The following is a 27,956-nucleotide window of genomic DNA, read 5'->3' on the forward strand; positions in this document are numbered from 1 at the left end:
CAGTCAAACCTGTTTCCTCTGGCAAGAGGTTTGATCCGAACTGGCACGCTGGTCCCTGGAGAGCTACTGTGGGGTTTTTTTTGCAGGGCTTGGGTCTTGCCTACAGCCAATATCACTGGATCTTTTTTTAAAGGATCTGACTACCCCTCATTTCTATGCTGCTATCAGAACTTGTACCTTCTGTGGAAGTAAAGTGCAAAGTGATTCCTGTAGGAATAAACACTCTCCTGTAATTCTGTAATGTATCTGAGAGTGCCATTCTGGAAGAGGCATATAAGAGTTAAACTCAAGCAGCTGCTGCTTTATTTGAAGTGGCTTGTAATTTTCTTCCTTTGATGCAAAGTGGGGAATGTAATCAAGATGGCTGAATAGAGAATTTTAAGTATATTTTGGTGAGACAGCAGGGAAGGGAAATAGAGGGCAGCTTCTTGCTGGGTGAGGAAATTAAATACAAAAACCTAGAGCTGAATTGCCACCAAACTGGAACCTTATCATATTTGAGTGCTGTTTAAAATAGTACTCAACTTGATTCTCAGAAAAAATAGCAGGTGCTTATGGGAAGAAATGGTGCAACTGTTTAGGAATATAATGCAGCAGAACAGTTTTCTCAGTAGAGAAGATTGCATCTAGCAGGCAGGAGTAGCTGCCTGTATTTTGTTTGAGTAACTCTACTTTGCTTGCTTACAACAGCAGAGTTAATGGTCCATCCTTCATTGCGTGTCTTCTGAGATGCACATAACTTGGGTAATGTATTGGATCCCTTCCCATCCCATCTTCCCCCCGCCAACCCAGCTTTGAATGTCTGCTTCAGTGTAAGTTGTGTGCAAGGGTGAGATCCCTTCTTGGGTGTTTTTAAGCTCCTAAGGAGGAGGAAGGCTTCCTTGTATCTTGAGGAATGATTTCCTGGAATGCCTCCTGGCTTAGCACGTGCAACCTAAGTGTGCTGTGAGCTCCCAGTCTAAGCTTCTGCTGTGATTTAATGCTGTATGACAGGTCACCTGCCATCGCTGCTGTCTTGAAGAGCAGTGAAAGCATCCTGTTGTTTGTGTCTTGCAACTAAGATCTCAAAAATATTTGTGCCCTGTCTCAAAAATATTTGTGCCCTGTAGAGGGAATATGAGAAAAATGCCCTTTGGGGCACAGATGACACTGCATCTGCATGCATCCTTGCACGGGTTAGTGCACTGCCAGGGTCCTGTGGTGTCTGGGCAACTAGATGGCCCTCCTTTTCCTCTGATGAAATTCTGGTAAGGAGGAAGGGAGCTGGCCTGACAAAAGACCCAGGTGGAAGTGCTGAGCCATGAGCCGGCTGTTGGTGCCATCTAGCTGCTCTTCCTGGCATAGGCACTTGGCAGGAGCAGGCTGCAGACGGTGGAACTAATGAGGCTTAATTAAACAAAGCCTTCAGAAGTAAATGCTGTGACATGCTGGCAACAAGTTTCTTTAACCTGTCACAAAGCAAGCGTGCTGTTTACTTTAGGAGTAAGCTGCTTGGTGCTGTATCTTCAAGAGAATAATTGCGCTCTTGTTTGAAAGTTGTTCTTGGGCAGTTCCTGCTCTAGCTGGGCTTATGCAAAGCCTGGGTCACAGAATCAAGTTAATTAAATCTCAGTGCAGCTGAGCTGACACTGTATAGATTGGCTGCTGCTTTCTTCAGAAGTGGTGTACGTGACAGGCAAAGGCAGAGGTCATCATGATACACTACAGCAACTATCAAACGTAATGAGTGAATTAATGCTGAGCCGCCTGGTTGTTTTTTCAGTTTGATTTGGAAAGCTTTCGCTGTTCTTTCCCACCTTGGCCAGTTTACCAGCAAGGCTTTTCTCAAAAGCAGGTCCCCATTTAAGCAGCCCTTACATTACTGGCTCTCGAGGAAACTTGCCTCCTGAAGGATTTTTCTGACATTTCTTGATCAAAGGAGCCCTTTTGCTTACAGAGTGGCTTTATTTACAAAGTGATGGATTCCAAGTGCTTCCAAGGCTAACCCGTGCCTTAGTAGGTCAGACATGGTTCCTAATACTGTGGTGTTTTTCTCCTCAACATAAGAAGGGAGAGTCTTGCAGAGCCATTTGCCTGTCAGTCTGGAGTGAGAGCTTTATGGCGTAGGAAGAGGAGTAGTTTTAGGGGGGATAGCCCTGCTCGTTCCTCCAGAGCTGCCCCCAGTTCTACAATACCACAACGCTTGTGATTGCTGCCTTTCGGTCCCAGCAGACTACCAGGCTGTGTCCCCACCTTTGGCACGACAGGCAAGGCAGCAGGCTGGGGCTGTCTGGCTCTACTCAGCCCTTGGGCGAGAAGGAAGAGCTGTTCCTGTGCTTTTGGAGGAATGGTTGGTAAGGATAGCAAGGAGACCTCTTGGGGGTGAATGCTGTTTGCTGACAGGGCTGGGTACTGTGCTGGAAAGACATCCTGATTTTTCTGGTTAATGTTTTCAGCTGTCAGTTGATTGCTAATGTGGAATTAGCTAGGAATTAACGTGGAATTAGCTAGGCATTAAAGAAAGAATGGTGAACTTGAAAGAGAAGCTACCTTGTATCACTTTACTGAAAGTACTCATGTTTATTAAGGATAAAAAAACTTATCAAAGCTGTGTTCAGCATCCTCTTTGGTTCTACACATAACCCCTACTGAAAGAAAGACTGTCTGAAAACTGTGTTGTCTGATACTTTCAGAAAGAAAAAACTTTCAGATTTGTACAAGCTTTTTTGTGTGTGTGGTTTTTTTCCTTTTTTTTTCTGTGGACTTGAAGGAACTTTGCAGTGGAAACTAAATGCCAGTTTTGCATCACTTGCAGCTGGGCAGCTCAGGCCAGGGGGGAGTAACTGCCTTAGGGTCATATATCTGAGCCGTGGCTCAATGCCTGTGCAGTGAATTTAGGCATCTCTTATTCAGAGATGAAGCACACTGAATTTCTATCCTGATTTGCATTGAAGACCCTCAAATCCCACTTGAATGTTTGTTATTTTACCCCTTCAATCCTATCACCTAATTCCCAAGCAACTTACCCTGTCAGCTGCGGACTCCCAATGCCATGTTCTTCTTGGCTCGCAGAGGACCAACCTGGTGAGTAGGGGACCTGGTGTGTGGGCAGAGAAGGATCTCACCTGTGTGAAATCCAGAGGCAATTAGCAACAGAGGGAAGAGCAGACAGCAGAGCAGCCTGCTTTATGAGCAGAGAAGGTCCGTCTGCAAGAGCAGAGAGAGCTCAGATTCCCTCTTGCGTCTGGCAGCAGGTCCCAGCCTGGCCAGTGCAGAAGGGATTGACTGGGATTCTGTAGCAGGCATCAGATCAACAACGGATGAAGAGCTGCTGAGAGAGGAGAGGGAGGAAGGCTTGCAGCAAAGCCTTCACAGCTCGCTCAAGTGCCGGAGGTGAGTGCCAGCTCTTTGTGAGCGACAGGCTGCAAAGAAAGAAAAGTGGGGTGGGAGGCAAGAGGGAGAAAAACAAACGCCACGCTGTCAGCTGGAGACTTGGAAAGGAGTGAGAGCTTCAAGCACTTTTCCTTGTGCTGGGTCATCTGGCAGAGTGTGAGAGCTGGGAGGATTGCAGTTGATGCTTCCGAGATGTCAGCGGAGCAGTAAAAAGGGGTTTTGGATGCCGACAGGGACTCGAACAGCTGTGAAACCTCTCCAGGGACTGGAACAAAGGGGAACACATGGATGGTTTTTACTCCTCCGTGGAAGGAGATGGGCAGGATGTGATCAATGACACCAGTAGTAGGAAGAGCTGGGCAGAGGAAGGCAACTCCAAGTTGTCCTTCCGTGTGGTGACAGCAGCCTTACTCTTCCTTCTTATCCTCACCACGCTCCTGGGTAACACCCTGGTGTGTGTGGCAGTGGTCAAGTTCAGACACTTGCGCTCTAAGGTCACCAATTTCTTCGTTATCTCCTTGGCAGTTTCTGATCTCTTTGTGGCTGTACTGGTGATGCCCTGGAAGGCTGCCACCGAGGTGGCCGGGTTCTGGCCCTTTGGGGCTTTCTGTGATGTTTGGGTGGCTTTTGATATCATGTGCTCCACAGCCTCTATCCTCAATTTGTGCATCATCAGCGTGGACCGTTACTGGGCCATTTCCAACCCCTTCCGCTATGAGAGGAAGATGACGCAGCACGTGGCTTTCACCATGATCGGAGTGGCTTGGCTACTGTCCCTCTTGATTTCCTTCATCCCTGTGCAGCTGAAGTGGCACAAGGATCGTGAGCTCCTTAGCCAACAGGAGCCAGGTTTTAACGTCACCGGGGAGGAGGAGAACTGTGATGCCAGCCTCAATAGGACTTACGCCATCTCATCTTCTCTCGTTAGCTTCTACATCCCTGTTGCCATCATGATTGTGACGTACACCCGCATCTTCCGCATTGCCCAGCGGCAGATCCGCAGGATTTCCTCCCTGGAGAGGGCGGTGGAACATGCCCAAAACTGCCACAGCAGCGACTGCCCTCACGACGCCTCCCTGAAGAACTCCTTCAAGAAGGAGACTAAGGTCCTCAAGACCCTCTCTATCATCATGGGCGTCTTTGTCTTTTGCTGGCTGCCCTTCTTCGTGCTCAACTGCATGGTGCCCTTCTGTAATCTCGACCTTCGTGAGCCAGGAGAGCTACCTTGTGTCAGCAAGACTGTCTTCAACATCTTCGTCTGGTTCGGGTGGGCCAACTCTTCCCTCAATCCTATCATCTATGCCTTCAATGCAGACTTTCGGAGAGCTTTTGCAACCATCCTGGGCTGTGGCTGCCTTTGCCCCAGCAATGCAGTGGAGACGGTGAACCTCAGCAATGAGCTGGTCTCCTACCACAACGACACCACGTATCAGAAGGAAGTGGTGACCCTCAGCTACCCCCAGCTTCTCCCTCATGCTGCTTTGCAGACGGAAAACAACGAGGTGTCCTTTGACAAGGTTTCTCAGGTCTCTGAGCCCTCTCACAACACCTGCCCTGTGGATGCCTTGCCTGCAGTCATGCACGTGGAGTGTGAAACGGCTGTCTCGCTGGAGAAGATTACACCTTTCACCAGCAATGCATTCGATTGAGACAGGGTTGGGAAAAGGGTGGTGGGATGGTCTTGAGGAGAGATGGAAGCAGGGACACTATTTCAGTTGCCTGTTTTCTGAGGAGTTTGAGGATAACGTGGATATCGCATACTCTGCCTGGGCAGGAGTTTGCATTAATAAGTGTGGAATAGCCAGACTGATTTTCCAGATGGCTCAAGGGGTTTGGATACGTGTTTTTGTAACTCACAGTTTCAGACCCAGCCCAAGTGGGCAGTAGAGATCTCTGTTGCTGCTCTCTAGTTGACCCATGGAAAAATGCCTTCTGCAAAAGACGAAAATGCAAGGGCTCAAATTCCACTTTCCTTGTGACTTCAGCTGAGAAAGCAAAGACTTGTGTGGTCTGCTGAGCCTCTCCATAGTCAGTGAAGTAAAAACGCAGCTGTGCTTGTGGGGAGAGAGGCTGGTTTTGCCACTGCCTGTGTCCAAAAGGCCATCAGCCCAAGGCTGCTAAATGGGCATGAGCCAAATGCAACTGCTTGCTTGGTGATAACTGCTGCTGGCAGAACTAGATAATCCTGCCTTGTGCTCAGTGGGACAATGCGTAGCAGGCTTTAGCTAGGGAAACCCATGTTCTTAGTGGGCTGTGCAGGAAGGAGGTGATGGCCTTGCTAGGGTAACTCTCTTTAGGCTCACCTCTGACTGTCTGTCTTGCTCAGGCAAATTATCCTGCAGGTCTGGACAGGTATGCAGCCACCTCTCCTGGAGCCCCAAGGCTGTGCTTGGTAGCAGCTTGTCTGGAGCGTGTTGCGGGGAAGGATTTAGCATGCTAAAGGTGTGCTCTGGCCCCTGGAGCAAGAGCCAGCCTCTCTAAGCTGGGACATGCACAGCTGAGGGCAGTCTAGGATGAACAGAAACTGTGTTTTAGCCCCAGGATGTTGGACCGTTTGCTTGGAGCCTTTGGGAATGAGGGTGTCTGAGCCCTTCAGACTCTGAGCGTAGAGGAGAAAATCAGATGTTAAAGCAAGAACATTGCTGTTTTGGTTTCTGCGCCTCCACCACATCTTCCATCAGTCAGGTCCTCCTCCTTTGCCTAGACTGTTTCTTCTCCCTTTTACTTTGTTCTCCCTCTAATTCCCTTCCTCCCCCATTTCATTCAGGATCCTTCCCCACTGCCTCCCTTGCTGTCTCATTTCAATAATAATGGCTTCTTAAGAAGCACTCCTTGCTCACCTGTACTCTTTAATTAGCCTCTCCTGTGCGTATGGGAGCTTGTGTCTGGTTAGCTGGGCGTAGAAACAGCAAGTGAACAGCCCCCAGCATTTCACTGCCGGCTGTGACACGAGTGACTTTAGAAAGGTGTTTTGATCGGTGCCTGGTTAAACACTGCAGCAGCAAGTGGCACATCCACGTTGTCTTGAATCTGAGACATCTTTACCTCTGGCACAGCAGAAGAGCCTCTCCCCCTCCCCAGCATATGTTAACAAAGAGAAAAATCAAAAAGTGATAATTACAGAGTAACGGTAATTATTAAATAGAGCCCAATTATAGTCAAGTTACAGCATAATCAGCGTGGGAGGGGAGCAGAGCTTACCGTATCTCCAAGGTCGATGCTTGGATTTTTCTAGGGAAGCACTGGTAAGACTCAACTTCATGTATAACTGTCTCTCCCTGTAGCAGTGGTGGCTAGCTGTCAAAACTGAGACAGTCTCGGGGCTTTTCAGCTCTGGGAGGACAGTACAGCCTAACTTAGAGAAGGAGTAGTTGTTCTGAGATGGGCACAATCATCTGGTGTGTTTCTAGGAGGCCCAACGCAACTAATTTTATTTGAACGGTGCTGCAATACATATAATAATTTCCCACGCTAAAAGCAGGGTGTTGTAGGATGTGTAGTACGGTTGTGCTTTACTTTGGGACTCCTGGCTTGGTGGTGAGAGGGAGTCAGAATATCCAGCTTTTTTCAAAGCAGTACTGTCCTGGTCTCCCTGTTTTTGAAGAGTTTACTGATACTCAATCTTGTGGCAAAGTTCTGAGGCTTAATCCATGACTGTTTGTAAAGAGACTGGAGAAAAGCAAGCAGCTCAATGTGTCACTGTTATCTGTGATGAGTTGCAGGGTCAACCTGCAAACAAAAGACAATGGAGAGGGTGATATGATCCTTTCTTTTTGTCTAGTTATTATCTGCACTCAACTTGTGTTGGGGAACACTGCAACAGTCCCCAGCTCCAAAGCACTGGGGCTCTCCTCTACCAGCAGTGCAGTGCACCAGCTCCCTCCGGCTGGACCTCGTACCTGTGGCTTGTGGCCAGGCCGGTCGCTGGACGGCTGGTACCTTCCTGGCATCGGCATCAGAAGAGACGAGGCGGTGACAACGAGCTAAACCAAAAAATTCCAGGGTATGGAACAGGCCTCTGCACATTACAGACATTTCTGTGGTCAGTCTGGGAAATGGACAAACAGCTCCAAAAAAGTGTAACTCAGGCTTGCTTTGGCAAAACTGCACCTTGTTTAGCTGGCTTCAGAATGGGTTTCATTTTTTCCTGCTATGGGTTTCCTGCACAGGTCTCCTCTGCAGTTCCACTGGGATGCATCCTCCTCCTCCCATCCTAAAGTCGTACAGTGTACTGCTACATCCCTGCCTGTATTTCAGAGGTGAGTGAAATGAATTCCTACCTCGGGCTGATCCTGGAGCAGCGACTATGAGTCAGGACTCGTGCGTGCTGTTGCTAGCTCTGTTCCTGCCCTGTAATCCCAGGTAAGCCAGTTCACTTTCTGGAGCTCTGGTTTTGCCATGGGTGAACTGGGGGCAGCAGTGTTGGCCCACCCTGCAGACAGGTTGTGAAGATGGGTGGTTTTTTGGGGCTGTCGGGGTGAGCGCTGCTGTCAGCACTGAGCAGTCTAGATAAGAATAAAATGAGTAAATAGGAGCTCAAATCCAATTTGGTGTGAGCTGGATTGCGGAGTAAGGTAACAAACTGGCATCTTTAATGCTCTGAGTGTCCCTCTGCTGCTGTGGCAGCTGCTGTGGAGGTACCGGGGCCCCAACATTATCTCATTAGGTGCCTGGTTACATGAAGAGAGAGATCATTAACTAGGGAGAGGTAGCTGGGACCCATCAGGCACAAGTCAAGTGTCCAAGGCCACTTGCTAACCCTGGATACACAGGGACTAAGGGAAAAGGAGCATTAAATCTCAATTTAAATGGAAATTGGAGGCTGCTGCTGAGAGAGAAGGAGCAGCAGCTGGCAGCCTGTCCTGAGAGCTCAGACAAGGGGCAGGGCTGATGGGACTGGTGCTGCAACTTGGAGGTGAGCTGTTGGGGCTGGCCAGGACTCAGCTCCCAACCTGAGGAAGCGTGTGTTTGGGGAAGGAGGACCTGAACCGCACCCGGCTGGGGACAGGGGTGGCTGCCCTGGCACGGGGGCTCTGAGCTGCCCCTGGCCCATGCTATGGACAGGTCTAAGTGCCTCACCAGGCACTGCTGTGCTTTGCCCACTCTTGTAGCTCCCCCTCCATTCCCCAGCCCTGCGCAGACAAAAATCCCATTTGTCTGAAGCTGCAGCAAGCGTGGTCCCATCTTCCCAGGGGACTGTTGGTCTCAAGCTCTGGCCGTGGGCTCTAGGCTCCTTCGAGCTCTGCAGGGTTTTCCCTCTTTTCTTTTTTCCCTGTTTAGTTCCTGCTGTGATGATTGAACAGCCAGCACCCCAGAGATATTTAGTGCTGTTACAGTGAGACACAGCAGACTGCCCAAAAACGCTGCTGGAGAGTCTGCCGTGGAGAGAAAGGTCTGCGGTTCATCTCTAAATGCCAGCAGCAGCCTAAGGGGGGGCTTTGCTGCCAGCACTGCTGTGGTTTGCAGACGCAGGACAGTGGCACCACGTGCCCTGACTCTGGTTTGCAGTGGAGGTAGCTCCTGTTCTGGAAGGCTGTGCTGCTAGTCCTGCGTTCAGAGCTAGTCATCTCGGCCTGGCTCTAAGGGAAAAATGAGAGCAGGGCTTTCGTGTCTCAAACCTAGGCTGGAAATTGTGCCTCCCTGCTTGTATCCGTGTAGGTTAGAAAGGATGCTGCAAGGCTGGGAAAAAGGCACTGTCTTAGTCTGTGCGATCACGAAATCAATGCACATTTTATTATGTCGGCCTGGGGCAGACAAGAAGACTCTGGGAATTAACTGCGTGCGGGTGGTTGGTGCAGTTGCTGCAGCAGACAGATGCGGAGTCGTGCCCACCGCTCCTTTCCCGGCTGGGTTGCAGGAGCGTATCTGGGTGGACGGCGCGGGGCAGGGAACGGCTGTTGCCCTTGAAGAGGTTTTTTTTTTCAGGTTTAGGAGGAATGGATTTAGCAGAGAAGGGGGGAAATAGTGCAGGGGAGGGGAATGGGATGGCTGGTGTAGGTTGCTGTCTTGCCTGACTTTGCTTCCAAATTGGAAACATCAGCTGCTCTTCTCATCAGGCAGAGGCCAGGGTTGATCTCCAAGGAAAGCAGCTCCAGACAGGGGTCAAGACTGAATGAGGGTCTCCAGGTGCTTGGAGGAGTCTGGCAGAAGCTTTTGTGAAATCACAGGCCTGGCTTTCTCAATCTATATGGTAATTTTGAGCAATCAGTCAGCTAAGGGGGGAGAGGCAGGAGAGATTAACCCTGCCGAGGAGGATTTTGTAAGAACAAGGCCCGAATCTCTCCCGGTGCCAGCGTGGGGATGGCTCTGATGTACCAGCCGTGCTGCCTTGGACTTGTCTGTGTGTCTCTCACAGTGCGTGGAGCATGTAAAGGAGCCCAGACACAGTTCTCTTCTGCTCCTACAAGAGAAATAAGGAGGGTAATGAGTCACCTTTGAGCATATCGCTAACGAACTGTGTGGTTCCTTTTCATTGACCTCGCTCCCATGCTGAATGGCAGCGACTTCTCAGCTGGGAGCAGCTCAGGGCCACATAGTGACCAAACAGGGACGCTTTCACTGAGCTCTGGGATGGATTACACCCTGGGAAAGCAGTCAGTCGGTGTGATGCTGTCCTTGTTTCTATTCTGTGCAATGTTTCCAATTCTTGAGACCCTTACTCTTCCGGAAACTGTCATCTGGGGCAAATTGCTCCCCCCCCACAGGATTTATGCATTAACTCATCAAGGAGGGAATGGGAAACTAGGAGAATACTTAGAAATGTTGAGCACCTGTAAGTCTCATTGGCTTCACCTGGCACTCCTGAAACAGGCCCAAAACTCCCATTAGTCATCCCAAAACTCAGGTGCTCAGCATCAGAGGCTACTTCTGACTGCTTTAGCTGCTTCGTGCCACAGTCTCCCTAAGGAAGACAAGACAGTGAAAAACTCTGGGACTTCTGGCTGGAGAAACCTGTGCAATTATGGAAAAGCATTAGTATTTCTTTCTGGGGAAATTGCACTAAGGATAACGAGCGAGTAAAGGATGTCCCAGCTTCAAAGCTCTTCTAGGTGGTACCTGCTGCTGTGAGCTGCCACCTCTGTGGACTGGGGTGAGTCTGGCATAGACAAAAAGGGGGTTTGGTTTTTTGGGTTTGGGTTTTGTTTGTTTGGGGGTTTTGGGGGTTTGGTTGTTTTTTTTTTTTTTCAGGATTTTGACCAGGGTGAGTCTGGCATCAACAAAAAGGGGTTTGGTTTTTTTGGTTTGGGTTTTTTTGCAGGATTTGGACTGGGGTGAATCTAGCATCAACAAAAAGGGGGGGGGTTGTTCAGGATTTGGACCGGGGTGAGTCTAGCATCAACAAAAAGGGGGGGTTTTTTGGTTTGTTCTTTGGGGTTTTTTTTGTTGTTGTTTGTTTGGTCTTTGGGGTTTTTTTGTTTGTTTGTTTGGTCTTTGGGGTTTTTTTTTTTGGTTTGTTCTTTGGGTTTGGTTTTTTTTCAGGATTTGGACCGGGGTGAGTCCGGTATCAACAAAAAAGAGGTTTGGTTTAATTTTTTTTTTTTTTTTTTTTCAGGATTTGGTGTTTCGGGGCCACACCACGGGTGGACATACCCTGCCCCCCACAAACCAGGCCCTCACCCCCTCCTGCCGCCCCTGCCCGGCCTCTGGCAGGGTCCCGGTGAGGGGGGGGGGGGTGGGGGTGGTGCGAGCTGCCCCCATTCCCAGCGCATCCCTGAACACGCGTGAACCAAAGCTCCTTGCGTGGGAAAATCGCTTTTCCCCGTGTACGAGCGGCAGCGCGGCGCCGGGGGGGCGTGGCTCCAGGGGCGAGGCGGGGCTTTCCAGCGGGAGGGGGCGTGGCTTCCCAGTGGGAGGAGCCGGGACCGGGCGCAGGCGCCGCGCCGGGATCTGCCGCTCGCCCGGGCCTGGCGGTGAGGGGGGGGGGGGGGGGGGTATACGGGACACGGACACGGGGGGGACACGGACACGGAGCCGTGCCCGGGGGGGGTCGGGGGGGTGCACGGAGCCGCCCGGGGTGCTGGGTGGGGATGGGGGTGGGGAACGGGGATTTGGGGGGGGTGGGGGGGTGCAAAAGGCAGCGCGTGGTGCCGGGGGTGCGACGGGGAAGGGGGTAACGGTGTAAAGAGCAGCAGAAGCGGCTGCACAGGGGTGTCGAGGGGGGCAGGGAGCCGTAAAGGGTGCTGGGGGTGCACAGGGAAAGGAGTGGGGTGCGGCAGGGTGCACAGAGCAGCGCTGGGGGGGGGGGGGGAGCACAAGGAAGGTGGTAACGGCGCAAAAAGCAGCACGGTGCCGGGGAAGGGGGATCACAAGGGTGTCGAGGGGGGCAGAGAGCCATACGGGGTGCACAGGGGCAGGGGTCAGGGCTGCAGCGGGGTGCATGCAGCTGCGCAGAGGGGGGGTCGGGTTTGCAGGGGGTGCTGGGCACCCACAGGGGCAGGGGAGCTTGCAGCCAGCTCTCCCATGTGTCCCTGTCCCTTCGCAGGCCTCCCGTCCGCTGCCACCCTGGCGCTGCGCTGCATGGATGGCGTTTTCCTCTCGCCCAACGAGGATGAGTTCGTGGGCAGGATCGCCGAGGAGCTGGAGCATTTCATGCTGCAAGGGCAGCACCACAGGTAAGTGCCCAGCCACGGCAGCGAGCAGCCGGGTGGTCTTTGCACGGGGTGACCAGCTCCCTGCTGCCGCGTGCGGTCCCTGGGCGATGGCACGTGCCGCTCCAGGAGCAATGGCACGTTGTGACTCTTGTCTCGTGTTTTGCATCAGTTCGCCGGGGTGAAAACGCCGGCTGGGTTTGCGCAGCAGCGTTTGGAGCCTGGCTGCAAGGTCTGGCTGGCTGCGGAGCTCCAGGCTGGCTCGGAGCATCCCTGCAGGCCAAGGATCGGCTTGGGGTTTCTGCCGTGCGCCCTTCTCTATTCGTGCTCCTTCAAGCGGGGTTTTTTTTGACGCTGGTGGCTTTTGCACCAGCCACAGTCTGGCCTCGCTCACTAGTCAGCCTGACAAGTTACAATGAATAGTTTTGTAATCAAACTTTCATTTCCCCTCTCTGCCGAGGGCTTCCTGTATGCCGGATCCTCCTCCGTGGCAGCAGACTGTCACCTTGGATTGCTGCATTGTTTTTCTTTGGCCAGGCTGGATTTAACTGGACCTAGTCCCTGATCCGGTGACCTTTGAATACCTCAAGATGGCCAGAAAGAGGGTGTCAGACAGGAGCAGGGGTGGGATGGCTTAGTTCAACTTCCTGCCAGCTTGTAATGACCTTAAGTATTTGTTTCATTGCTTTTTAAAAAACGTTTGGCAGAGAAAGTACCCGTGCAATTGTAAAATGCTCAGAAATGAAACCAGAATTGTAAAAATGTGTCTAAATGCAATGGAATTGAATGTGGTGTTTATTCATCCGTTCATATTCTTTGAGCTGCTGGTTTCTGGAGCGCACTCAGACTGGGAGGAAGGGGACAAGTAGCAGCCTTCTGCTGGTACTTTCCAGCCATTCCCAGAATGGATACAGGCAGGAATGAGAGTCCCAGCCAAAGGCCCTGGGACCAGGCAGCCCCAGCTGCCCCACGCTCCCAGTGCTACGTGCAAAGAGAGCACGTCTGTCTAGACATCTAGGATGGAGAAGGGATTTTGGCTCTTTAATACCAGAAAGTCCTGCTTGGCTTTTGGGCTTGGATTAAACCCTACACTGGGAATGACTCGGGGAAGAGAGGTTGTTAAATTCTTGCTACGTCTGTGTCCTTTTCCTTCCTGCAAATTGATGCCCTCGACCCATCTCTTTTCAGAGTGCTCCTGTTTCCCCCCCTGTCCAGTCGCCTCAGGTACCTGATCCATCGGACCGTGGACAATGTGGATTTGTTGAGCAGCTTTTCTGTGGGAGAAGGATGGAGGAGGAGGACGGTCATCTGTCACTCGGCCGTAAGGTACAGTGCAGTGGATGTAATAGTGCTTCTCTTTCTATGGCCATGGGGTTTTTGTTCAAGCTTACAAGTACAAAGTTTGTGTGCTGCTTCTCTGCAAAGAGGAGGGTGTCTGTTACTGATAGCACCTTCCAGTCGTTAAGGAAGCAGAGGCTCTTAGCCCCCCCCCCCCCGATCTGCTGATTTCTGTGTGGATTTGGTGCTTTTCCTCCTCTATCTTTTGCAAATATCACGTTACTTGGGTTCCTCTGCTCCCCGCTCACGTCCTGCCGTTCTTTTGGTCCCAGGCTGCCCAGCGAGACTGGCGACCAAAAACCCAGCAGCAACCCCCCGAGACCGCATCGACCTCCGCAGCCGTGGGGCCGGGGGGGCCGAGGCGGCAGGCTGCGGCACGGCGGGGAGATGCACGGAGACAACTCTCGAGCTTGCGTGGGGTCCGGCAGGATAAAAAGGCCACCCAGGAAGAAGCCAGATAAAGCGCTGTACGTCCCCAAGGCGATGCGCAAGAAGGCAGAATGGGGGGAGCAGGAGAGCCTGGTGGCAGCTGGCACTGAGTCAGGTGGGAATATGGCACGGGAAGAAGAGATCTGCCCTAAAGCGTCAGTCAGGGATGCCCAGGAGGAACTGGGCAAGTCTGAAGGCAGCCCAGGTGGTGTCTCCTTGGCCCTTGGCAAGCAACAGGAGCCTGGCGAAGAGTGTGTTTCAGGAAAAAATAATGATGATGCAAACAGCGAATGTCCTCCATGTTGTATGGATGTCCCGTTGTTAGAGAATAGTAACGATTTCTCTGGGCAGGAAAGTCAGGATAAAGACTGTTCAGATTCCCTTACTTCTGTACACAGTAAAAGCCCAACTGAAGCAGAAGAGCAAGACTTGAGCTGCGACAACACTGTCATACCAGAAGACAGCAAAATCCTGTGCCAACTGCAAGCTGAAGACCAAAACAGCTGGGATGCCGGTGTATTGGAGTGCGGCAAAAACTCCTCCCTATCAGAAAGTCGTGGCAATAACTGCTGTACAGACCCGGCTATAGCAGAATCGAGTGCAGCGTCGCTGGTGCTGGAAAACCAAGGAAAGAGCTGCGCTGCTGCCAAGAGCCTGGAGAGCGGTGGAAACGTGTCACCGCCTGAAGAACAGGGCAAGGACTTTGTGAATGCTGGCGTGGTGGAGGGAGGCGAGAGTTTCTCCGAACTGGAAAGCCAAGATCAAGAGTGCCCCAGCGCTGCCCAGGTGGAGCGTACCCAATGCCAGAACCCTCTAGAAGCCCAAAATGAGCCTCTGGCCACACCTGAGCCGGTCTGTGGTGCTGACCCGTCAGCTCCTGAGAACCAGAATGAGCTCTGGGAGGATGCTCCCCTGCAGAACCGCAGTGGGAAGGTGCCCGTGGCAGAAGAGGAGGACAAGGAGTGTTCAGGCTTGGCCGATGCGCTGCGTCGTGAGCTGCATTTGTCCGCAGGCGATAAAGAGGAGAGCGCGGCCGTCTGCGGACAGGGGAGCCTTGAGGACGACTGTACCGCAGAGCTCTTCGCAGAGGTAGTGTATTGCCATGGGTATTGTTGTGGGGAGCAACTTTGGGCAAAAGAGGTCGGCTCAGGAGTCAGCCCGAGGGGAAGGCATTAGTCTGTGGGAGGAGAGTCCCTGTGCCGGGGCTGCCTCAGGTGGCTGCTGAACCTGTTGGCAGGCGTGTGACCGCAGAAGTGGTTTGCAGGGACCGAGGTGGGGCCCTGGAGGATTGCTCTTCGAAGTAACACCTTGTCTGATTTTTTTTAATTATTATGGTTTTTTAAAATATTCTCAGATTGTGGGTTATTTAACCGTGAAGGACATAAGCATTGAGAAGATCAGCTTTGATTATTCCAACTACGGAGATGCACAGCTCAGCGAGGGGGATTTTGGCCACGTAACTGAAATCTATGACTTCTCCCCATCGCTGAAAACGGAGCATCTGTTAGAAGTGTTCTCGGATTTCCAGTGAGTACCTCTCCGAGAGCCTGAGCACATTGCGGGCATGAAGGGAGCAGTATTCAGACTTGAATGCACAACAGAACCTGATTAAATTTAGATTTGAGTTTCACCTTTATGCCCTTATGTCTTACACACTTTCTGTGCCTGAAAGGACATTTTCCTGCGGTTTATGCATGATTTAAAACACAACCGGTTCTTCAGGGCTCTGTCATACACACAGTTATCTACGTGCGGGCTTATTCCTACTGCTCTGGCCTCAGTGAGAGTCTTTAGGTACTTTCTAGGAGCTTCTTTGTTATTGCATTCCAGTGCCTGAGTGAAATTACATGCTTACATAAGTCTTTGCAAGAAAAAGGGCTCAATCCTGCTGTTGGAGATAAGATTTATTATGTAAATAATGGGGAACAGAGCCCTGTGCTGAAGGGAGTGACATTGGATTAGTAGCAGGACCAGAGCAAAGTTCAGCCCTTCATTAGTGATAAACGGTGCTGGTGCAGCTCTGAATCAGTCTCACTTCTGCCAGAGTGCGCAGATACGGTGTCTGTAGGCACCTCTCCTTGTTTTCCTCCCACCATCCTCCTCCTCCTCTTTTGACATACCTGGTGGATTAGATGTGAACACTTCACCTCTTCGGATCCCTTAAATTAAAAAACATGATTTACATTTTAAATAAGCTGTCTTATTGTCTGTTGTGTGAGTTTCCTCTAGTATTTTTTTTCCACTTGCTGTGACAGTGAAACTGAGCTGAAAATTGACAGATCTAATCTGAGCAGTGGATTGTATTTTCTGTGCTGCAGGAAAATCTTGGAACTCCCTGCTCCCAAACTCACATTTTCCACTGACACTTTATTAGATTTTTTTCACATTGGTTTCTTCACTCTAAGCTTTGTAAACCACTTTTATAAATCACTTGCTTTTTATTGTAGATGTCTGAGCAATTGGGTTGTGTTTATAGAGCACTACATAAATGACAAACAATATTTCTGTGTTACAAGACAGCCCCTGAAATTGGTTGATTTTGGCCAAGGGTTCCTTTAGAGAAGAAGGAGAGTTCTTGGGGACAGCTGCTGGGGGAATTGCACATTGTGGCCTTGAAAGGGGCGCATCTACTGTTCTTCTGTGCCTTCCTTTCCTTCTCTTTCCCCTCATGTAAAACGGGTATAATGCTTTGAAAAGCACCAGCTGTCTACATAAAAATATTAAGTACTCTTGATAACTCGAGGTGGCTGATGGGTTTTATTGTGTGGGGTTTTTTTTTTCTTTCTTATTGATGAATATTATTCTATTGTCTCTTCATTTCAGCGAGAGTGGCTTCAAAATCCAGTGGGTGGATGATACGCACGCCCTGGGAATCTTCTCCAGCCTGTCTACAGGTAGTGTGACTCGATCCGTGGCTGTGATTCAGGGACCCGCAGAGCTGCTGGGGTTTCTCTGCTCTTGCACGGTGACCCTGTACCGACGCGGTGGTTTGCAATGTGCGTCTGCTGAGTCTTGCGCTCAGGCTAAGCTGCTGCCAAAGGTAGTCATGGTTCATCACATCTTTCTTCCTGCGCGCTTCAAACTTGAAAGGCTTTTAAGGCTTGAGAAGCTGGAATTACTGTGGTGGTGTGTGGAAACTCTGCTTTGCAAGAATAGCAGGTTTTTAATTGGCTTGGATAATAACCAGGGCACCTTTTGTATATGGAGCGACTCACGCTGCATTTCTAGAAATTAATCTGTTTTGCCAGTTCAGGTTTTTTTTTCTCTCTTGGAACCAGGAAAAAATTCCTGCAAGCGTACAATAACGAGTGCTCCTGACCTCCTGGGGACCTTACACGTGCACTTGCACACAGGTCCGGACACCAAGCCTCCTGGCAAACTGATCTGCTCCGGGCAAACACCCCAAGCTCAGGTCAGAGCCATCCCAAGAAAAGTTTCCATCCAGCAGCATATGTCGTCCAAAAGCTTAGGCTCTTTTCTTGGGATTTAGTCTAATAATGACAGAGGTGTCTTTTCAAGACGTGTTTATATTTTCTTGGGACTCTTCCTGTGCAAGGAATGTGTGATATAAGTAAGCCTGAGGTGACCAGAATGAGCTTAGCTGTTTTAGTATGAGTCCCGAGATGATAACGCATCATCTGCTGAAGCTCAAATTATTCAGTGGTGTTACACCATGTACTGATTTTTATGATTAAAGCCACCAATATTCAGTCTGCTAATTTCAGCAACCTTTGTTCTTTTGAAGCATCTCAAGCCCTGGGGCGACGTTATCCTTCTTTAAAGATCCGACCATTGATCCATGCAACAAAGCAGTCTAAAATCAAGGCACTTCAGCGACCAAGTAAGACAATCTTCTTTTAAATTATTAGTAGTGTTATTTCTTGGTTTACCAGACTTCTATATCCTGAGTGGTCATGATGACAGGTTAAATGGGGAAATATATATTAAGGACCAGTATTTCTTTTGTTTGTTTGTTTTTATAGCTTTATTGACATTGATAGTGAGCTGTTGTGTAGAGTCTTTAGTAAAAGCCTGCAGATGCATTTTTTTACAGTATTTTCAGCCAACCTGTATCATAGTTATGTTAAAACTTACTGTGTCAGTAATGCTGGTTTCTGCCCGTTAGCAGCAGGCAGGAGTGGTTGGCATAGGTGAATGTGATGACAAAAATAAATTTGCAGAACAAGACTATGTTATATTTTACTTACAGGAGAGAGAACTACAGCTGTTACCTATGCTTAAGTTTTCAGTTGCTCTTTCTCTCCTGCTATGCAAGGGCTGGATCAAAAAAGCATCAAATCCTGTTGCTTTTTGTTTTCTCTTCAGCTAAGTGGTTTGCTGAAATTCAGGCTTAGTCTTTCTTGTGTTACTTGCTCGTCTTGTGTAAAGTTTTAAGTGAACAGTTGTATTGTTCAGCAGACGGGTGTAGCTGTAGCAGTGATTGCAGGAAGACAAAGCGTGGCAAATGCCAGTAAGTTTCTGTGCCCTATTACTCTGCGCGGTTAAAGATAACAGATGAGACAAAACCCATAGCAGTTACATTTTGTGGTTGGCATAATTTTATTCGGTATCAGGTGAAGGAAAAAATTGTTAAGCTTAGCCATTAACATTGTTCTATTTATTTCTTTTATTGCCTTTTAAAATCATACTGTAATCAGTTATACTTGCCACAGTAAAGAAATGCCATGAATCTTGTAGCAGTAGAGACTTTGCTGAATGTACAACTATACTGTTATTTCTACAGTACATTGCAGGTGAAACAAATATCAGTATTACTGCTTTAAAGGGACACTGTCACAGTTAGAAGTTCCTGAGTTTTTAAGACTGCTAGATTTAAATGAAATGTCAAAGAATTGGATTTAGTTTTGCACTCCCCCCTTCGTGTATTTTCATTCATGGTTCCTGATTCTTGTTGCTCTGGCCTGTTGGCACACTTCTGAATCAGGTTATAAACTCCTTCTGGGGAACATGATGTATAAACTCTGTATTCAGTTTAAGTAGCAATTTTTTTTTTCCAAATACAAATTTGGATCTTAATTAGCTGACAGTGTCTCTTTTTTTTTTTTGCCTTTTTTTTTTTTTCTCTGAGCTTTGTCAAGAAAGAGTGGCAGTTTTATTTCCCAAGCTGCAGATGCTTTGAGTCTGCCCCTTTTTCTTTAAGCTGCTGATGGGCTGCCTTTATTAATAAAACTTCTGAAAAAGCAAGCAAAGCCCCCATTGCTAACTAACTGGATAATAAATTTGCAAACGGTTGCTGATAAATGATTAGGTAATTGCCAAATCCAGACTACTGTGGACTTGGTAGAGTTTTGGTGTATTCAGTTCTTGTAAGGTGAAACTGTAGCAAGCCACGTGTCTACCAGAAAATGGAGGTTACTGGCCAAAGGGCTTTTCCAAAGTGTCTGATAGATTTAGCTTTTTAAAAAAAATGCAGATTTTGGTTTTCCTTGCTGCTTTCTAAAGATTTAGACCGCTGGTTTTGATTAGTCTAAATTGAGATCAAACTTGACTGTGCATGAATAAATTGGTTGGACTGTGCGCCTTCATTTTGTTCTCGGAGATGTGACTTGCTGAATTTTGCCAGAACAGTTAGGAAGCTGTTCCTGAAAGCAACTGGGGAACAATTCTCTCTTCCACTGCAGAAGAGGCCTGGAGCTTAATCATAGCCAAATAGCTTTTGAACTGTCATTGAAAAATCTTAAGTACAACTCTGGAGGCACATCTTTCTAAAAGAAAAGGCAGTTTACTGGATAGGGGTAGAAGGACTTGCTCATGCTCCTGGGCTAATTCTGTAAAGGAACTAAGGAAATAGAAATCAGCCCTTCTGTCTGCCAGTCCTTGGGTTTAGCCAAAAGACTGCTCCTGAACAAGCACTAACTTAATGATTTTCACTCATTTTTACCTAGAGCTCCTTCACCTTGCAAAAGAAAGACCCCAGACTGACACTGCGGTGGCGAAGAGGCTGGTGACCCGGGCTTTGGGTTTGAAGCACAAGCAGCAGGGCGTCTTGGGCACTGAAATGCTCCTACCGGAAAGCTTGGACCAGGAGGAATAAACCATCTCGACTAACAAAAGTTGTATAGATGAGCATGGCTGTGATATTAAACTGCATGCAGAACAGTGAGTTGCCACAGGGATGTTCTCTTATGGATTAGCACCGTCTTTTCTTTCTAAAATTGGGAAGGGAAAAAGTTTACTATTAATGAGATCTTGAGCTCAAGAGCCAAGCCCTGTGAGGGCTGCTGTTAGCTCTTCATTATGGAGAGCATCTTGCCCTACTCCATTTCAAAGTGTCTGTTATTCACTGGGACACTTGCAGAAAGTAAGGCTGCTTAGAGAAAAGCCTGTTCTATAATTTTACAAAGATGCATTAGAGTAAGGGAATTGTATCTTCTTGGCCAAAATTCAGCTGCAAGCAAGAGCAGAGCACCTGCAGGAGTCAAAAAAATCTGTTTAATGTTTACTTTGCTGTAATGTTATTGTTAAAATATCCCACAAAGGTGGCAAGCATTGAATGCAAGTGAGTTTCAGGGTTTTTCCTTATTTACATAGTGTTTAAAGAGCCTGACTTGCTTTGTTGCACTGTTAGCAAGGAAAGTTGTCATACACTGATTAGGAAAAGAAAACCAGAACTTGCCAGTTGTGATTTGCCCAGAGCCTGGTGTTAAGAGATGCTGCAAGACACTTTGTTGTGGCAGCAGCAACAGAGCGTCCAACACATCTCGGACTCTGCTTTTGCTGCACAGTAGTCTGGCATCTTGAGAACAAAATGGAGTTTTCCAGCTTGCAGTAGGCTAAAACCTTTGCTAGATGCTACCCTCTGGATAAGTGACAGAAATACTCTGACCAGGCATTAGCAAAAGACTCCTGCATTCTTTAAGCCTCACAACATCCCTGTGAGGTAGGTTATGGAGAGCACAAGTTAGATGCAGCCAGTTTAAATTCCCCCTGTGGATTGAAATGGTCAGCTGTAAGTATTCAGTTAACTTTAGCTGCTCGTAGAAGTCTTCTGTACAAACACAGGGGGAGAAGAAACTTCAGTACCAGGAATTGTGAACAAGGCCCTAAACTTTCATGGAGTAGAAATACACAAATGGCATATAAAACATTTTTCTGGGTAAAACACTTTTATTCAAGTAGATGTGTCTGAAAATGTGTAGCAATGTGTGTCCTCAAACAAACAGAGGAACACACGTAGCACCATTATGAATTTACCAAGTGTAAAAATCCTTTTAAAGAACAACTGACACAGGTGGGTCTGACAGCACAGGTCCAGATCCCTGATGATGAAAGCTATGAAGTTACCTCTGTAAGGTACAGTGATGATACAATGCCTTAACTAAATTTATCCTTTAAAGAAAAGACAGAGTGAATATCCAGAATTAGCAAGTAATATTTAGATGTACGTAGAATCTATTGGGTGCATAGCTTACTGTGTAGTGGAAATTCACAGTCCAGTGGACTCACCATCAGGAGATCTGCAAAGTCTTCTAGCTGTTACGAGGGAGGTGTAGCTTCATGGAGCCCTGATGCACTTGTAGAAAACAGTTCTGCATTAGCTGCTCCGCTTAAGAGATTGTGTTGGGAGTTGATTGTTGAATACAAGAGTTTCACTTCAGTATTAAATTACGCTTTATACTGTTCTGCCCAGAAAAAGCTGCTCCAATTTTTTTTTTCCTTTCCTGTGTTTCTTTGCTAAAATGCAGTAATGACATGGCAGTACTGAGGATTAGCTGTGTTCAAGAAGCAGCGTCACAAATGGAGGCGTTTGCTTCAATGGTGCGTTCAAGCTTGAGTCAAAGAGCTTAAAGATACCAAGATTAATGCCTTGAAGAAAGTGAATGGTAAAGGCATATTTAGGTTGCTGGTACCCAAACAAAGGCAAATTGTGCATGCTGTAGCCTGGACCTACATCTGTGAATAAAGACGGCGCTGCAAAGTGGAGGGAGAAATCTTTGTGGAGAAGGTTGGAATGGTGAAGATACGGAGCCAAGTAGAGTTTAAAAGCCTGCTCCTAACTACCTCAGTAGTAGGGACTGGAGTTAAAAGACACACGGTGGTCTGAGCACCTAAACTGGGAAGGAAGGCATCTTTAGAAAATAATTTACCTTGCTAAATTTAAGTTTGATTGTTTGCTTGATTTTCTTTTTTGTGCAGTGGTTAGGGAAATCACCGAAGCAGGAAACCTCGGTTCTTTAAATAGTGGGGTGGGAGGCGATGCCGTTCTATCGGGTGGACACCTTGTTATTTGTGAGTCCGCTGAAGTGATCGAACTTCTGTTCCGTTTCCTCACTGAAAGAGCCACCTGGGGAGTTTACAGAAAGAGCACAGGGTTGAGCAGGAGGCAGCAAAGGCAGCTTGCAACACAAGGCAAAGAACACACTGGGGTTTTGTGTAATCTGCAAAAGATGCTGTGAAAATGAAGGGCTCAAAGCAAGTACTAGAAGAGCAAAGACTTTCCTGGGCTAGTTAATTTAAGCATTAATTAAATCTTACCATAACTGGAACAGCCACGAGTCCCCAGGAGTACTACATCTAGTCTTTTATGTATTTGGAAGGCTAGACTACAACCTACCCTCAATTTCACTGCTAATCTTTGTTGCTTAAACAAATTTGGTGATGACTGGCAGGACCTGTGAAATGCTCTCCTTGAGGCTGATGGTAAGTGGGGCCTGTTCACCCTTCTTAAGTAGGACCATGCCTTTACTTTTTGCTAGTTGAGAGACAATGAAACCTAAACACATTTATTTCTAAATAGAAATATTTTCAAGCTCAGCCGGAGAGCCCATCCAACACTTAAGTGCCCGTTCATCCAAATGAAGTGGGTTTGGCTTTTGTGACCTAGTTCAGAATCTGAAGCGTGACATATGAGACAAGTATTTTCTTAAAAAAAAAAAAAAAAAGAAAAAAATTAATGAGAAAAATCAGTGGTTACATGGATTTTTTTCAGGAAAAACACTCTTTGAAGAACTTCAGCCAGCTCTGGAAATTGCCTTCACCACTGGTTTTATTTGGAGGTTGGCAAGCAGTTGCTGTTAAACTGTTTTTAACACAGAAAATATATTATCTTACAAAGCCCCCAACTTAATTCCATTTTAAAATGGTCTTGACAATTGACTATTAATGCAAATTTAAACAAGGTTGGCTCTGATATTTCCAAGACCCCCCAAAATTCCAAATGACAATGTTTTACACGTATTCAAGAAAATACACAGTTTTCCCTGACATTCAAGGGACAGCAGAGCACTTTCATTTCTGGCTCAAGCAGGGGGCTCTTTTCCACTGCTCTGCTTCACACACCCTTGTCCTTGTTTGCTCTTCAACAAAAGAGAAGCTTTGGGGTCTGAAGAGGTCAGTCCCAGGTTGGTAATAATTTGAGTCTGGGAAGAAGGTGTGTAGTTGTTTGCCTGGACCTACTCGGGCACTCTAAACAAGTTCTCAGATTGCATGAGAGCCTTCTTTATGTCTGACAGCCTTGGGAGGGAAAAATGCTTTGTAGAAGAGATACAGCTGGAACATCTGTTATCCCCATTCTACCAAGCCTGAGGCATTTCTTTCGGACCTTGCACAGAGAGCTGTTTTACCAGCGTTGTGCTTGCTGCTCCGGTAACATGTACAACACAGCACTAAGTAACGAGCTGTCCCACCCCCATCCAGCCATCCTACTCTTTGCAACCTGTAGCAGCTTGACCCTGTAACAGAGACACAGCAGTGTCTGCCTTTGAACAGTCTACAGCAAATAGCACCAGTGTAGTTTGGGTTCAGTATCTCATCCTTCCAAGCACGTACAAACAGCACGTGAGCACGTTGCAGTGGAAGCACAGAGAATTCCTAGCCAAGAGCCAGCAATGCAGTCTGATCTATGCGCAACAGTCATTAAACTTTCCCCCTGCAGAAATCACTCTCACCTATGTGGCAGTTGTACATCCAGATGCGCTGCCCATCGTACCGGCTCCTGCATTTCATCACGTTATTTGAATAATCGGATTCAGCAACTTCATAGTTTGGGTTGATGACAACCTAGGGAGTGATGGAGAAACACAGCATAAAGTTATTTAAAGGTGGACTGGATATAACACTTACTAGTCAGACTGAGACAGAATCAGCTTTTTCATTACACCATAATACTTTTTTTTTTAAACAGGAAAAACTTAACTCATTTTGCAAGGAGACAGAAACTACTTGATTAAAGCCAGATCAAGATCACACCTTCCCCCATGCACTAAGATACACCCTCAAACACCTTCTCTACATTTCACACGATAGCAATGCAGACAAAAATAATTCCTCTTCCCTTTACTCCTCTCCAGTTTAAGTGGCTGGTTTTAGAACCAAAGAATTTCCCCCACTCCACCCACTTGCACAAAACAGACTGTAGGCATAATCTTAACTCCTCATGCAAACACCACAAGAATAGCACTATTTAATCCCCAAGTGCAGCGAGTGTTGCTTACAAACAGCTCAGAAGCTTAGATAAGACAACAGTGGGATGCTGTGCATATATATATATAATGTGACATGTAACACAGTGTGTTAACAACAGTAGCTGCACGTGGATTGTGTAGGACTATCAAGTATTAGCTGCACGTGGATTTCTTAGGACTGTCATCCCTAAACTGTGGTTATTGGCCCTGATTTTTCACTCGGGGAAATGTGTCATCTGGTAACACCTTGTTGTCCTGTTTGGTAATTCTTTAAGTATCCTGGGAATATAATCTCTTTGTAATTGGAAGTTTATAGCACTGTAGGATATGTACAAATAAACCAGTCGGTTACATCTTTGACATCCCTAATGGATAAGATAAAAGCAACAGCAAATTTCTCAAAAATGTCTCAAATCCCTTTTTTCTCCCATACCTGGAAGAGGTAATCGCCTGGTGGGACATCAGTAATATCGATCCACTGGCAGTCGATGTCATGACGGTACACGTCCCAGCATCCAACTGTGATTCCTTGTTCACCAAAATTGGCGCATTCGTACTGTTTTTGCACATCTAAACGATAACGATAAAAGGCACAAAGTGTTACACTCCCACCCTCGGGCACACCAGAGGAAGGGCTAGTTGTTCTCCAACTCCCATAAGATTATGATAAGCTACAGGCACAGTATTTTGGGTGAGATTTAATACCACAGTGTCTTGCTCAACGTCTTGTATTGAAATACATGTACAGGAGGAGCTGCCACCTTCCACACCTCATGACCCAGAGGCACGTTTTGGAATTTCTCACTTTACAAGAACCAGAAACTGCACACTTAGGTTTTCAGAGCAGCTCAGAATAAGGATGTAAGGAGCTGAGGTCTGAAAACCTCAGCATACGGGGCCTTCGGGGCTTCTCTTATACCTGTAGAGACCACTCCATAACCTCAGGACTGGTTTCTGGCTCCTGTCAAGCCACATTCTAGCCCTGCTCAGGACTTTGACAGCATCTTTGAAGCCAGTCACCTGTATGGGGACAGCAATAAATTCCCAGCACAAAGGGCTCTGGCAAATATACCTGCTTCGCATTCGGTGTCTTCCAGGCAGAAACTGGCTTTGTGTCCTTCAGCCACCTTGGTTCCATTGAGGTTCAATAGATCATAGTGTGTAAACACCTCCATGCTGTGGTAATGCCTGCAAGGCACAGACAGGGAGAATTCTCTTTAGGGAAAACAGACACCTCTAATTACCGGCTCTGAAGGGCTGCACAGTCTGGTCCAGCAGCTCGGGCACGACAACTCGGACGCGAGTAGCCCAGACTCGATTCTCTGTGCTGTTGCATCCCTCAGGCCAGGCATTCCACCTCCAGCCCCACGGCCGCGGGGGTAAATACACGACAACACGTGAAGTGCTGCGGACCAAGCGGCACTACAGGATGTAGAGTCAGAAACCACAGCTGGGAAATATTCCCCTGGGCATAATCCTACATGGCACCATCGCCCGTGCTGCCTTCGTGCTGGCTCCTGGCCCGGGTATTTGTTTACACATCAAGTGCTAAAGCTCTTCCAGGGGAAAGCATTGCCCCAGCCTTCACTGGAGCACACTGTGTTTTATAATGACAAAGAAGGGAAAAATCAAAGCCATCATCAGTCAGGTCATCATTTCTAGTGGCCCTGCCATTTACCAGAACAAAAAATATTTCACCTGCTCCTTAACAACAGGCTGCAAAGAGAGCTGGGTGTACCCAGAGCAGCAACCCGGCTATTTTTATTTATTTATTTTTAAGCAGCAAAATGTAAATTTATTGGCAGAAAACTAACAACAGATGGAACCAGCTTCTCTCAGCACTCCCTCCGCTCAAATCTAAACAACCTGACAGCTGGGTTCACACATGATACATTTCATAATTTTAAACGGGGAAGTGTTAGTGTCAACTCAGCCTGGGCTGCTATCAGGAACGCTCCAGCACTGTTGGGCGCAGCAACAGTTCGGAGCGAGCACGCGGTCTGTGCTGCAGACCCCTAACTAGCAAAGTTAGACCACAGGAGGGTTTGGGTGATGTTGAACTCGGGAACATTGACTTTTTCTAAGCCACACTTCTGGTTCAGCAAAAAATTAAGCCTGTGCTTCGGTCCCATTGAAGTCCATGGGACGAGCAGAACAGGAAGCAGATGGAAATATCCGATTAAAACAGTCGTGTGCTCCGTGTGGTCGGGGCTGGGCACATAAATGCGGTCATGCTGATGCAACACATTGAATTTGATCCCAGCTTTGGAATCAGGAGTAAACCCACAGCACGAGCACGTGGCGGGCAACAGGAGAGCAACCGTGGGTGTCGAGAAATCGCTGTATGTCTACCCCAACTTTGGGAACACTGCGCTGAGACACGGCAGAGGTCATCTGCATAGCTCGACTCCCGAGGAGTGAGGGAACTGTGCAGACAGGCCCTAATTCAAAAGACATTGCTCTGGAGTTGAAAAAAAAGAAAAAAAAAAAAAAAAGGGGGAAAAAAAAGTGCAGAAATCCTCTCCTTTCCAGCTGTAAAAATAATCATGGCTTAAAAACTTCCAACCACCATTATTGCAGCATCACTGTGCACACATATTTACAGATACAGGAGTAAGGAGGGAAGGGGAGGAAATTTTTCATCTAGAGAGTGGGTTTCTTCTTACCTCCTCCTGCCTTTCCCCTAAAAAAAAAAATTTAAAAAATTGCCACCTGCCAGAAGTTAATCACTTTTCACTCCCTGCTACAGGTCTTTCCCATTTTTGTTCTACTTCCACATCAAAAGCCAACTAAACAAGCTCCTAGTGATGGAGTGAGGCAGCTAGGAAAGAAGAGGCATTCTGCAGTGGCTGAGCTGTTGACTTTAAGGCTAATTTGGCTGCCTCTGATAAAAGTTTGAGGTTCTCAAGTCTGACTCAGTTTCTGAAATATGTCTGAATCATTCAAAGAGGTGTTTACATTCTGGTGTTTACAGACTGGAAAGATTGAAAAGGAATTGAGTTCATCCTCCTCCGTATAAACAGAATCCAGTTTAAGGCACGCAGATGGTTCTTGGCCTCTTCCTGATCCTTTCCCAGTCTCACCTCACTTACGCAGCCTCTCCCAAAGAGCTCCAAGTGCCCTCCTTTTTAACCAGCCTGCGACGTGCTCAAAGCCTTGCGGTACCCACGTATTCCCCCAGCCCCTTCCCAACAGGGCCAGAAAGGCAGGTACTCACACCGCACTGGTCCGGGTTTCCTCCTCCCTAAACATACCATTGCCTATTTACCTTGGGTTCTGTGCCGCCAAGGTTTCAGCTCTGCTTGCGCCTCCGATTGCAAACATTACAAACCAACCTGTCTGCAGGGTAAGCGGCCAACGTTTGCCCCACACCGCGATCTGAAGCTTCGGACTAGTAGCACCGCAGCATCGCGACGCTGATGCAGCGCTACCTACGCGTCTCGCCTCGCTCACACTGTTTATGAAGACTGAAGGTGTGTCAGATTTGAGAATTTACTGCTCTAGTGTTTTCACAAGGGAAAAGTCTTACAACAGTGGCAGGACGAGAGCTGTGCACTGAGTTACTTAGCTCCCTTTTACCCCAATTTAGAGAAAATCAACCTTGTAACAGGCCATCATTTCAGAAGCAAAGCATCTGGATGGCTTGGTTCCAGTTCTCTTTCCTCTCCCTGGTTTACTTTGGCTGAAACTGTCAGCTTCCCCCTGAAAAATGCTGCATTTATGGGGGCGAGTTTACTGTTTGTCAAAAATAAGCACAAACCAATCTCCCAGCTGTACACAGTTTAAGCGGAGTCGAGAGGCATTT

At 47.8% G+C, this 27,956-nt stretch overlaps 3 protein-coding genes across 6 annotated transcripts in view; 2 read left to right on the top strand and 1 right to left on the bottom strand.

Annotated features, from left to right (window-relative positions):
- The first annotated feature begins 1,090 nt into the window (after positions 1-1,090).
- Positions 1,091-10,995, top strand: LOC128150402 (D(1) dopamine receptor-like). Its single transcript, XM_052806572.1, has 2 exons — positions 1,091-10,462; positions 10,925-10,995. Exon 1 carries the CDS (start codon positions 3,657-3,659, stop codon positions 5,019-5,021), a length of 1,365 nt encoding a protein of 454 aa, XP_052662532.1. The 5' UTR covers positions 1,091-3,656; the 3' UTR covers positions 5,022-10,462; positions 10,925-10,995.
- On the top strand, positions 10,950-19,851 carry R3HCC1 (R3H domain and coiled-coil containing 1). Of its 3 annotated transcripts, none has more exons than XM_052806570.1 (8): positions 10,950-11,029; positions 11,855-11,984; positions 13,149-13,286; positions 13,571-14,816; positions 15,082-15,254; positions 16,551-16,621; positions 17,473-17,568; positions 19,634-19,851. In XM_052806570.1, the coding sequence occupies exons 2-8, from the start codon at positions 11,890-11,892 to the stop codon at positions 19,780-19,782; spliced, it is 1,968 nt and encodes a 655-aa protein (XP_052662530.1). In that variant the 5' UTR covers positions 10,950-11,029; positions 11,855-11,889; the 3' UTR covers positions 19,783-19,851. The 3 variants fall into 3 exon arrangements, with proteins under 3 accessions (XP_052662530.1, XP_052662531.1, XP_052662529.1); XM_052806571.1 differs by lacking the exon at positions 10,950-11,029 and adding an exon at positions 11,185-11,282; XM_052806569.1 differs by lacking the exon at positions 10,950-11,029 and having other exon boundaries at positions 11,797-11,984.
- LOXL2 (lysyl oxidase like 2) overlaps positions 18,264-27,956 on the bottom strand; it is a 55,547-nt gene continuing 45,854 nt past the window's right edge. For both annotated transcript variants that reach the window (XM_052806568.1, XM_052806567.1), the window contains 4 exons: positions 25,224-25,339; positions 24,585-24,721; positions 23,636-23,747; positions 18,264-22,032 (listed from right to left, as the gene is read on the bottom strand). In XM_052806568.1, coding sequence (XP_052662528.1) covers positions 21,953-22,032; positions 23,636-23,747; positions 24,585-24,721; positions 25,224-25,339 — 445 coding nt within the window. In that variant the 3' untranslated portion in view covers positions 18,264-21,952. The remainder of the gene's footprint in view (positions 22,033-23,635; positions 23,748-24,584; positions 24,722-25,223; positions 25,340-27,956) is intronic.

Source organism: Harpia harpyja, chromosome 13 (genome assembly GCF_026419915.1).
Source record: "Harpia harpyja isolate bHarHar1 chromosome 13, bHarHar1 primary haplotype, whole genome shotgun sequence".
Taxonomy (NCBI): domain Eukaryota; kingdom Metazoa; phylum Chordata; class Aves; order Accipitriformes; family Accipitridae; genus Harpia; species Harpia harpyja.